This window comes from Molossus molossus, unplaced genomic scaffold (assembly GCF_014108415.1).
Source record: "Molossus molossus isolate mMolMol1 unplaced genomic scaffold, mMolMol1.p scaffold_m16_p_19, whole genome shotgun sequence".
Lineage (NCBI taxonomy): Eukaryota > Metazoa > Chordata > Mammalia > Chiroptera > Molossidae > Molossus > Molossus molossus.
This window is the reverse complement of record NW_023425354.1, coordinates 17,156,263-17,168,917: the sequence shown is the minus strand read 5'-3', so window position 1 is coordinate 17,168,917 and position 12,655 is coordinate 17,156,263. Positions and strand designations below refer to the sequence as shown.

Sequence of the window (12,655 nt, the reverse complement as noted above, 5' to 3'; positions counted from 1 at the left end):
TCTTTAATGATGTGTGTGTGAGAGAGAGAGAGAGAAAGTGAGAGAGAGAGAGAGAGAGAGAGAGAGAGAGAGACACATTTCAGTGGCATAATGAGACCAAAAGCCAGTTGGTAGTAGAATGGGAGAACCTATTTATAAATGCCAAAGTGTTTTTAGAATGATTATTGAAGTATGAATATAACAATATTTAGAACAAGTGTTAGCAAAACACATAGGGAGCCCTGGCCAGTTTGGCTCAGCAGTTAGAGCGTCAGCCTGGACCAGAGAGTCGCAGGTTTGGTTCCCACTAAGGGCATGTACCTCGGTTGCAGTTTATCCCCGGCCCTGGTTGGGGTCATGTGGGTGGCAACCAGTCGATGTGTCTCTCGCGCGTTGATGTTTCTCTTCCTCCCTTTCTCCCTCCCGCTCTATCTGAAGATAAATAGTACAAAGTTGTCCTCCGGTGAGGATAAAAAAAAAACCCATAAACAATACAGAGGGAAAAGATAGGAAACTGCATAAGAAGTTTCATGGATGAGAGTGATATTTGAGCAAGTCTTAAAGTGGGGTTTAATTTACCTGGTAATAAATTAGAGAAAGAGAGAGAAGCTTCCCAGGCAAAGAAATAGGATGTGTAAAGTTAAAGAGGAGAGACAAATATGACATATTCAGATTTTACAAGGAGCTTGAGGTCACTGGAGAATAGGAGACAAAAAGATTTTGAATAGTCTGTTGTAAAGTTAGGTCTTATTGTTAGGTAGTGATGAGTTATTGAAAAACTGTGCTTTTGAAACCTTGCTTATTTGCACGGTGGAATATAAAATAGAGGTTTGATGATAATGGATGTGAAGATTCTATTTATTAGGAGCCCCTTAACAAAATTAAACTAAAGCAAAGTTGGCAATGAAAGAGAATGGGTGGCAACAATGATGAGTGAAGAATCCTTGAGAGGAGGTCAGTTTTGACTGGGGAGGGGTGTCATAGTTTTAAGGTTTATCTCCACCTCTCTTCACATTTTCATGATGCTTATTGGCAGTGTAACTGGTTTGATTCTTTTTTGAGGCTGCTGTTATATTCCAAATAAAACATTTTCAAGCTTGATTTATTTAAGGGAGCAATGGTAAAAATAAATAAATAACAACAACAACATATATACACAAGGACAAAATAAATAACATGAGTAGTTGGAATTGACAGTATGTGGGTTTTTAAGGAGGGGACAATATGATACCCAAATTTCGGACTGGTGACTAGTAGCTGTTATCAAGAAGAAACACATTATTTTGGGGGAGAGGGGAGATAATTAGTTTAGTTGTAGGCATGTTAAATTGTAGGTTCCTGTGGTTCATCTGGATATTGTCAGTAGGCAGTTAGAAACATTTGAGAGAGAAGATTTGAAATTTGAGTGCTAACACAAAAGAAAAGCTGTGTCAATTTAAGAGATCCTCTAATGAAACTGTATGGTGAAAGAAAAGGACACAATATTAGGGAGATTCAAATCAGCAGCAACAATGAGCTGAAGGCAAATTTTAAGTAATGTAGTAGAAATGGTTTATACAGATTTTTTTTTCATAGAGCTTTTCTTGGAAGGGAAATAGAGGCACACTGAAAAAGTGAAAAGTAAAGGAGTTCTCAGTGAGCTACTGTTTGGAGTAATAAACATACTTGGGAATGTTATAGATTCATGAATTAGAAATTAATGTTGCCTTTCATCAGCTGTAAGGTACATGTTTTTTCATATGAGAAAGTGGGGGAAAAGCAGTATTTAAAAAAGCATTACCAGAAAAAATTTTAGGACTTCCGGTCACGATGGCGGCTTAGATAAACGTGGTATCGTGTCCTCCCACAACCACATCAAAGTTACAACTAAACTATAGAACAACCATCATTCAAAACCGCCTGAAATCAAGCTGAATGGAAGTCCTACAACTACAAAATTAAAGCAGGAGCAACATCCAGACTGGTAGGAGGGGCGGAGGCGCGAGGGGCGATGGCGGCGCAATGGGCTGGTCCCACACCCACGTGTGGCAGATAAAAATCAGGAGGCTCCCGCTGCTGGGAAGGTCCTTCCTGAGGACTGAGGGGTCCCCGTCCCATACTAGGTGCCCCGCTCAGGGTTCCAGTGCTAGGAAGAGAAGTCCCCATAACTTCTGGCTGGAAAAACCAGCGGGAACTGAGGCTCAGGGAGGCTGAAGCGGCTGGAGCCCCAGGCAGCTCCCGAAAGGGCCGGCGCACGGACTTATCGGACTCTCCCTCTAAGCTCGGAGGGGAGGCAGCTCCAGGGGCGCCAGAGACATACAGGGAAGAACTGAGCTGTTTGGCACTGGAGCGAGGGCTGGAGAGGGGGCTTTCTTGGGGACAAATGTGCTGTCAGAGGCCTTTGTTCCTTTGGTGAGCCCCTCCGTGGGGCAGCAGTCACCATATCTGGGACTCTAGCAACCTGGCTCACACTGGTAGCCCCGCCCTGGTGACTCCCTGAGGCCCCACCCCGCCCCACCCAACTTTCAGGCCCACCCAAGCTGTTGCCACTTGCTTAACCATAAGATTGGCCTGTCTTGGATCCTGCTTCAGGTTTTTACTAAATTCTTTCAAACGAGCAGCATCTGGTCTCAACGAGCCTCATGCTTCTCATTAAGTAATACACTGAAACAAACACAGGGAGGCAGCCAAAATGAGGAGACAAAGAAACAGTTCCCAAATGAAAGAACAGAACAAAACTCCAGGAAAAGAACTAAATGAAATGGAGATAAGCAATCTAACAGATGCTGAGTTCAAAATACTGCTTATAAGGATGCTCAGTGAACTTAGGGAGGGCCTCAAGAGCATAAAAAAGGACCAGTCAGAAATCATGGATACACAGTTAGAATTGAAGGAGGCATTAACTGAAATAAAGAATAATTTACACAGCTTCAATAATAGAGTACGTAAATCCAAGGAGCAAACCATCGATTTGGAATATAAGGAAGCAAAAAATGCCCAATCAGAACAGCAAAAAGAAAAAAGAATCCAACAAAATGAGGATAGTGGAAGGAGCCTCTGGGACAACTTCAAGCGTGCCAACATTCCCATCTTGGGGGTGCCAGAAGGAGAAGAGCGAGAACAAGAAATCGAAAACCTGTTTGAAATAATAATGGCAGAAAACTTCCCTAACTTGGTGAAGGAAACAGACATACAAGTCCAGGAAGCACAGAGAGTCCCAAACAAGATGAACCCCAAGAGGCCCACACCAAGACACATCATCATCAAAATGCAAAAGGTTCAAGACAAAGAGAAAATCTTAAAAGCAGCAAGAGAAAGGCAGCCAGTTTACCTGCAAGGAGTTCCCATTAGGCTGTCAGCTGATTTTCTCAAAAGAAACTTGCAGGCCAGAAGGGGTGGCCGAAATATTCAGAGTATGAAAGCAAGAACCTACAACCAAGATTACTCTATCCTGCAAAGCTGTCATTTAGAATCGAGGCCATATAAGACTTTCCCAGACAGGAAAAAGTTAAAGGAGTTCATCACTACCAAACTGTATTATATGAAAGGTCTTTTGAAGAAAAAGATAAAATGTATGAACAAACAAAATGGCAATGAATACATATCTAACGCAATGGAATCTACAAACAAAATGAACAGGTAGAACAGAAACATTCTCATAGATACAGAGAACATTTTGTTGGTTGCCAGTTGGGAGGGGGGTTGGGGGAATGGGTGAAAAAGGTGAAGGGATTAAGAAGTACAAATTCAGCCCTGGCTGGTTTGGCTCAGCGGTTAGAATGTCAGCCTGCGGTCCACAGAGATCAGGGTTCGGTTCCCGCTAAGGGCATGTACCTTGGCTGCAGTTTGTCCCCGGCCCTGGTTGGGCCATGTGGGTGGTGGCCACTCTATGTGTCCCTTTCACATCGATGTTTCTCTCTCTTCCTCTCTCTCCTTCCCGCTCTATCTGAGTAAAAAATGGAAAAATGTCCTCGGGTGAGGATAAAAAAAATAAATAAATAAATAAAAAAGAAGTACAAATTCATTCCTAGACTGACAAACCTCAAAGGGAAAGGGGTGGGGTGGGGGGTGGGAAGAAATAAACCAAAGAACTTATATGCATAACCAATGGACACAGACAATAGTATGGGAAAAGGTGGGAGGGGGGCGGGAGTGGGGAGGAGGGGGTCAATGGGGGGAAAATGTGGAACATCTGTAATACATTTTACATCCAACAATAAAGATTTAAAAATAAAAAAAATAAAAAAAGCATTACCAAATGGCACTTGTCTTCGGAATGCAAGGATGGCTTAATATTAATGTTTTAAACAAAGCACCTAAGAAGAGTTATTTGCAGTTTGCCATTATTAATGTGTCAAAATACCCATTTCAGACAACCTCAAGTAAAGATGATTCCCTGTTTTTTCAAGAAAAGGATAAAAAAAGCCCAGTTATTTATCTAGTTTGAATATATACTTCAGGAATACAGATGACAACCAAATGACTTAGAGAGAGAGAGAGAGTGTGTGTGTGTGTGTGTGTGTGTGTGTAATATGCTTATGGTACAATATATACTATTTTATAAAGTATACTTTATAGTATAGTTCATTAATATGTTTGTAATTAAGAGTACAATAATATATTTTACTGCATTACATAAACTAACTTTAAGATGTTTTTATATTTGTAGTTCATAATATATATTTTTTCAACCAATTCCGCTAATTTTCATAATACAGTTATTTCTAGAGGTACTTTTTAAGGCATGTAGCCCTATTTTCTGGAGCACATAATTTTCACTTCTGTTCTCTGAAACTTGGCAATTACTCAATCCATGTATGATGCTGAAATTTTTCTTCCAAGCTACTTTTATTTGCTTAACATGAAGTCATTTAAGTTTTTATTTTTATGTTTTCTGTTGGTATGTATTTGATCTCTATACCATAACAACTTATTGTGTTGGCTTTTTTCTCATATAAATGATAGTGACCATTTTTTAATATGTGTTTAAGAGTCATTTATATTTCCTTGTCTCTGAATTTTGTTCATATCCTTTGACAATTTTTATTTTGGGTCACTGTCTTTGTTTTTCAGAGGCACTTAATTTAGGAGAAAAATTGCCCTTTGCAATGAGTATTTTTGCCATGCTTGATTATTTCATTTGTGAACTGTTTTTCGATAATAACTTGATATTTACTCCACTTTTTAGATAACTTCTATATAACTTTTCCTTAATAACTGTAATTAATGTTACAGTTATTTCTTGCTACCAAAAAGACAAATAAACAGGTGAAATTTAACCTCAGGAAAGGCCTTATTTTATTATTTTTTTAAATTTAGAGTAATAATGTTTAAACATAGTTTGGGGACTTGTGGATAATGTTTAAAGTTTTGGAAATTTAATTAATTTATTTAGGCTGTATTGAACAGCTAATTTTTAATTCAGGTGTAGTGGTGACTAAATTTAAGTTGTTGCCTTCCTTCTCCTTCTTTTAAATACAGGGTGAGCATGGACAATCTTGTGCCAAAATGCTTGTGAATAGAGCACTAGGCCGCTGGAGGCAGCGTATGCTTCGAGCAGATAATACCAGTGCCATAGTAATCTGCATCTCTCCAGGAGTGGACATTCGGGGAAATTTCACCAATGAAGATGAGCTCTATCTGAACCTAACTGATAGCCCTTCCTATAATAGTCAAGAAACCTGCCTGAGGACTCCTTCCCCAAGTTCTACACCACCAGTCAAGGTATATAGTTGTATAGTATTTAAGTTGTTTTAATAAACAGAGTTTCTTTGGTTAGTGTTGCCTGAAAACAGTTTTCAGATTTCTTATATAATAGATTTTGGATTTGAACTAGTTTCAAGAAAGTGATGAATCTTTGTCATATAACTTGATGTCAGTGAGCCATTTTCATACCAGTACTTACTTACTAATCTGGACGCCAGCTGTGTGCACAGCACCTAATAGAAAGGTGGTTAGATATGGCCCCTGAAGAATATAAGCAATATTTTTCAAAAAAGGATATTAACAATATTAATGTTTGGAACTTACTGATCCCCTTATAACAGTGTATTATTACATTTGTAATATTTTTTTCCTTTGAAAACCCTTGAATAATAATGCAGATTAAAACCTTTTAAAGGCTCTTCATTATCTTTTGAGAGTTATAAAGGAACTTATGTTTATTTGAGTATTTGAACATAATACTATTTCTGAATTTGAATGTATTCATCACTTTTGTGTTCCCTAATGTATTTGTATTTAAATAACTGACTTTTAGGCAGAATAGAGAAGGGGGTGTTAGAGTAGAGGTAACTGTGAGGGGACAGAGGGTATTTTGATAGGAATAAATATTCTTAATATTGATTTAAAATAAAAATGATTGTAGTCTGCTGGTTGGAGTTAGTAAAATTGTACATAGATTGCACATAAAATACATTTTAAAATTATTCCTAAAGTTCTCAGAAATAAAGATCTAATAATCACACTAAAGTAAAGATGAGATTTGTGTATGTACTAACTTATATGCAGGCGTGTATTTTTTAATTAATTAATTAATTTTTTGGTATGTGCCCCTAGCTGGAACCAAACCCAGGACTCTCTGGTCCACAGGCCGATGCTCCAACCGCTGAGCCAAACCGGCCAGGGCTGCAGGCATGTTTTTTTGTGAACCAATTGGCTCCACTCAATTTTGGGAAAATATTTAGAGCTATTCAGAATAATTATTATTGGCCCTGACCTAACAAAGGCTAATTAATTTCTGCTCAAGAAATTGTGTTTTATTCTGTTTCCCTTTTTAAAAAAATATTTCTACTGATTTTTAGAGAGAGAGGAAGGGAGACAGAGAGAGAAACATCGATGTGAGAGAGAAACATTGATCTGCTGCCTCCTACACATACCCTGACTTAGGATCAAACCCGCAATCTGGGTATGTGCCCTGAATGGGAATCGAACTGGCGATTATTCGGTGCACAGGACAACACTCAACCAACTTGAGCCACACTGGGCAGGGCATCTCCCTTTGTGTAAAAGAGAAAACCTGCCCTGGCCTGTTTGGCTCAGCAATTAGAGCGTGGCCCGCAGACCAGAGAGGCCCAGGATTGGTTCCCACTAGGGGCATGTACCTCAGTTGCATTTTGTCCCCGGCCCTGGTTGGGGTCGTGTGGGTGGCAACCGGTCAATGTGTCTCTCTCTCATTGATGTTTCTCTCTCTCATTGATGTTTCTCTCTCTCTTCCTTTCTCTCTCCCTCCCGCTCTATCTGAAGATAAATACAAAAAATGTCCTCGGGTGAGGATAAAATAATAATAATAATAATAATAATAATAATAATAATAATAATTGGTTTAACCATGAGTACTCACAAGTATCTCTGATTTATTTTATTGTTATAGTAATCCCATGTTTGGTAACATCTAGCTAAATATAATGACATTTTGGTTCATTTTGAATGATTTTTAAGACCCACATTTAGACTAGGCATTTGAGAGTAGGTTTATCTATCTATAGATATGTCAACTTCTGTTTGAATCTAAGGTAAATCAGTAGTCAGATCTTTGTTTTGGGATGAATTAGTAGAAATACCTCTGGTTAATGATATATTACTATGGCACGCATTTCTTTCTCCATCCATCTTTAGGGCAGGACTAAACTTACCTGTTTTTACAACCAAGAGCTATAGGAAGTAGGAATGAGAAAGATAATTCTTTCATAAAATTAGCACTTAGTTTTATTTGTTATCTAGGAACAATTTCTAATTAGTTGTTTAATGTTGGATTGATAGATGGAGCGAGAAAGTTGATCTCTGAAGTAGTGAAACTGTGAAAGTATATATTGTTAGGAGGTAATATCTCAATATCACAAATGCTTTATGAACATGTAAGAAGGCTTAGTGATATTAAATTAATCTGGGATGAGCCCTGGCCGGTTTGGCTCAGTGGTTGGATCATCGGCCTGCGGACCAGAGAGTCCCGGGTTTAGATCCCGCTAGGAGCACGTACCAAAAAAAAAAAAAATCTGGGATGAGTCTAAGAAGTCCAAGCAGTTGCCTGTGCTAACAGATCCAATGTATTGCCACAGAATGCTGATAAAAAGAGAAGGAAAAGAAAATTCTCAAGGAATAATAATCTGTGAAATGAAAAAGACACAGCACAACAGAAATTACAATAAATTGTGTTAACTATGAAATTGTTCCATTGGTGTTTTTTTTAATATATATATATAAAGGAATTCCATTTAACTTCTGACATTTTTATACAAACTAGAGCAATTTGTTTTATTTCTATAAATGACTTGATTAGTACCTTTTCCTTGTGCCTAATTTAGTAATGTAATTATTTGGTAGTAGGAAGCCTTCTGTCTACAGAACTTACTGCTGCTTGGTCTTGTTGCAAATCCTTTTTCTATATTTAAGCAGGATGAACTCTTGGTCAACAATTACTTATGAATAGATACAGTTTTCTGTGGTCAGCTAGAACATGCTTGTAACCAGGGTAGGTATTGGAATCAACCTAATACAAAGGGATAAAATCACTTACAACTTTTGTTTTTTATATTATTGAAAGTCACATGTAAATATTCTAGAACAGAAACTGTCTTGTTATCCTTTTTCTGCACTGGTACTTTAAAAATATGGCTGCTGCCCACCATCTAGTCAGTGTTAAAACACATAAGAAGAATTGAACTTTTAATAAACCGTGCAGTGTAAAATAAATAAAAGAACCAATGACCCCAGAATGAAAAAGTATATTCTTAGAAGAAGCAATCTATTTGGGGCAGTACCAAATTAAGAAGTAGGGTTTCTCATCTTTAGTCTCCATTGGACCTAAAGTCAAATATATTTTTTCAGTAAAACATGTTCATGTTTATAGTTAGATGGAAATGCTTTTAGGTGGTTTCAGTTTCCCTTTTTTTTTTTTTTTTAATTATAGAAACAAAGGGAACATTCTTTTTATGAATATGCTCTTTTTATATAGCACTTTTTTGAAAGGTATTTTATTCCTAGGGGATTTTATATCAGAGGAGGCCAGGTAATATGTTCTCATTTACCATTCTATAAAAAGGTTTATTTGGCCTTTTCACAATATATTAATCCCCTAGGTATGTTCCATAAAAATGATACCTTTTCCCAGAAAAGAATAATCTATCAATAGTTTAATAATTTCTTTGATGAAGAGAGGAAGCAATTGAGGGAAATGTTACATACCTTGGGGGAGAGATAGTATTTATGCTTAAACTCTGTCCTTGAGAAACTATAAGACAATGAATTTATAAAGTATTACTATAGTGGAAGATTGGGTTTGATAGGAAGAATGTTCTTATCTGTCCAGAGATGAGAGAATATTCTGAGTATATGTAGATCTAGAGCAGTACAGCCAAAGGGTTGTATATCTGAGTCACCTGTTATGCTTCTGAAAAAAACGATACCTGAGAGTTGCTATATAATCTTCACTTATTTCTTTGAGACTTGCCCCAGCCATGCTCAGTAGGTTCCTGTGTGTCCTGCTTTTCTCAAATCACAGAACAGCATCTAGTGTTTGGGAGATGGGTGCAAAGTAATGATGTGAGTTTCCTTATGACATAGTTGCTTTAATGTTGCACTTCACATTTTCCACACTACTAAATATTCAGAAATGAGACTACAGAAAGTAGGAAAAAGCCAAATTTGTCACCTATTCTAATGAAACCCCTTCATCTCCCCGAGGGTCAGCCTGAGTTCTAGGACAAATTATTTCTTATTTGGTTTGCTTTCTTGTTTTTCAGTCATTGGAGGAGGACCCTTGGTCAAGGCTGAACTCTAAGGACCATATACCTGCCCTTGTTCGTAGTAATGCCTTCTCAGAGAATTACTTAGAAGTCCCAGCTGAGATAGCTCGAGGGACTATCCAGGCTGCAGTCATACCCTCAAAAGATCCAGAGCCACTTGAAGAAAATTGCCCTAAAGCCCTGACGTTAAGGATACATGATTCTTTGAATAATAGCCTGTCAGTTGGCCTTGTGCCTACCAATTCAACAAACACCATCATGGACCAAAAAAATTTAAAGATGTCAACTCCGGGTCAAATGAAAGCCCAAGAAGTTGAAAGAACCCCTCCAGCAAACTTTAAAAGGACATTAGAAGAATCCAATTCTGGCCCTCTTATGAAGAAGCATAGACGAAATGGTTTAAGTCGAAGTAGTAGTACTCAGCCTACAAGCCTCCCCACAACCTCACAGCGAAAGAACTCTGTTAAACTTACCATGCGGCGCAGACTTAGGGGCCAGAAGAAAATTGGAAATCCTTTACTTCACCAGCACAGAAAAACTGTGTGTGTTTGCTGAACTGTCTCTAGAAAATGGCTTTTTCTCAAATGTAGGATATAAGGCTTTTTGAAGATGGTACTGAAGCTGAACATCTTTTAAAGGGACAAAATAAAAATTGTATACAGTTTGACTTTCTGGAATTCAGCAGTTTAATCCTGGCCTTGTACTTGCTTGTATTATACATGTGAATTTTGTAGATGTTAGGGTATACGTTGCTGTAAAATGTGTGTAAATTTGTATCCTTCACACAAACTCAGTCTCTTACTCTGATACACAGTAAATATAACAGGGCTAAAGGTTTTTAAAAAATCGAAAGAATCTATTAGATTTTAGAAATACATTTAAACTTTTAAAAATGCTTATTAAGTCACTTGTGATGAAACTATACAAATTTTTAAAGTAAATTATTAAGCAAACTGGAAAAGTGATGTATTTTCATAGTGACCTGTGTCCCACTTAATGTTTCTTAGTGACAACTATTGTCTTTTAAAAATTATTTTTTATTTCTAATTTCATAATTCAGAACTAAATTTTTCATAGAAGCAGAAGTAGCTGGGTATTAGTTTCCTTGTCCTGATTAAAATACTATGCACTATCTTATTTCGGTAGCATTTTTCTAAAAAAATTAATCATCAAATATACTCATTAAATCTTTGGAATAGAAAGAGGTGTGTTTCTCTAAAAAGATGCCCTTCTCAGTTATCCCACACATTCAGTGGCATTATTAGATCTTAAAGTAGTTACCCTCTTCTAGTGTTTGCATAAGATATGTGACCTTTTTCTTGCTATTTCAATAATGGATGGTGCTGCTAATTCCCAACATTTCTTAAATTATTTTATATATCATACAGTTTTCATTGATTATATGGATATATGTTTGTTCATCTAATAAATCAGTGAATTGTTCATGATGTTGCAGGATTTTTGTTGTTGGTTTTAATGATACAAGTTAACTTTCTGTTGTGCCATGATCATGCTCTTTTTAGAGTAACTTAAAATAAATTCAGTGTTCCTCGAAACAAGCTAAATATCTAACAGTAAGAATGTGACTAAGTCAGTTATGGCATGTAAGCATTTGATGACATATGTAGCAGTTAAAAATGAATGGAACTGTACTTTGATGGTATAGGAAAAACTAAAAGGAACTAATACTGAAACACTAAGAGTATGTCATTTTGGTGTGGTAAATTGTACAATGAGAAAATTTTTAAATTTATTAGAACAACACCTCTCATTAAAAGGTTGAAGAGTTGATTATGTACCTACAGTAAGCTAGGTACTGCACCATTGGAAGCATACCAGTTTTCCATAAGAAAATTGAGAACCAGTGGTCTAGGTAAAACATTCATTGTGGCTACTTTTTAAAAAGAATTTTTGGGCCCTGGCCAGATAGCTCACTTTGTTAGAGCATCATCCCCATACAGCAAGGTTGTGGGTTTGATCCCCAGTTAGGGAACATACAAGAAGCAACCAATGAATGCATAAATAAGTGGGAAAAAAAATTGATATTTCTCTCTCTCTCAAATTTAAAAGGGGGGAGGGTACTTTTGGATAATAGTTTATTTTTCAGATCTTTGCGAGAGAGAGATAGCAACTAGAAGACACTTTTGGAGTCAATTTAGTGTGAAGGGTTTTTCCCTCTTTTAGACCTGTGATACCATGTTAGCTGCACCAAGTAGAAATTCAACAAATCTGAATGTATATTAAAAGAAAGGAAAATCCATTTAGATACTTTTCACTTTTTCTGCCAGTGGTTTTAAAGAAAATAATCTAATCTTATATCTATATGAAATTAAAATTTCCATTTGACTAGAGTAATAGATTAAGTAATAATTAATGCAAAAATGCCACAGCATTATTTCTTTCATAGATCACACTTGTAGTGCAATTGAGTCCAATTATATACCATACTAATAGCTATCTAATACTGGGAACATTGTTGGTTTGACACACATAACTGCAAATGCTAAAATTAGCTCTTTTCTGTATGTGTTCCTTGGGTTATGTATGTTCGTTCACACCTATTCTTTAAGGAGTTGAAGATGGTATGTAATCACAAATGTTTTAATGTTTATTTTTATTAAATTTTATTTGCCTATGTAACAGACCTGAATGATAGAAAATTCATGATGTATAAAGTGGTACATAAGGAAAAAACCCCATCTCAGTTCCCAAGTCAGCCAACATCCCCCCCCCCCTTTTATTTGTCTTCTTTCAGTGATAATTTATGCACAGACATGCAACAATACATGTGTTTTTCTCTTAATCTTTTGAACATTATTTCCATATCAGGACATTACAGAAACTCCTCATTCTTTAGTATTCTGTCTAGCCTGTGGATATATAACTTTGCCATTACTTAACTATGTCCACTAAAAGGAAAACACTATTTCTTTATTCACACAATATTTAGGACA

At 36.8% G+C, this 12,655-nt stretch overlaps 1 protein-coding gene across 1 annotated transcript in view; it reads left to right on the top strand.

The window, feature by feature from the left end:
• PPM1D (protein phosphatase, Mg2+/Mn2+ dependent 1D) overlaps window positions 1–11,157 on the top strand; it is a 33,915-nt gene extending 22,758 nt beyond the window's left edge. The window contains exons 4-5 of the mRNA XM_036268912.1: window positions 5,440–5,682; window positions 9,699–11,157. Coding sequence (XP_036124805.1) covers window positions 5,440–5,682; window positions 9,699–10,256 — 801 coding nt within the window. The 3' untranslated portion in view covers window positions 10,257–11,157. The remainder of the gene's footprint in view (window positions 1–5,439; window positions 5,683–9,698) is intronic.
• The last annotated feature ends 1,498 nt before the right edge of the window (window positions 11,158–12,655 follow it).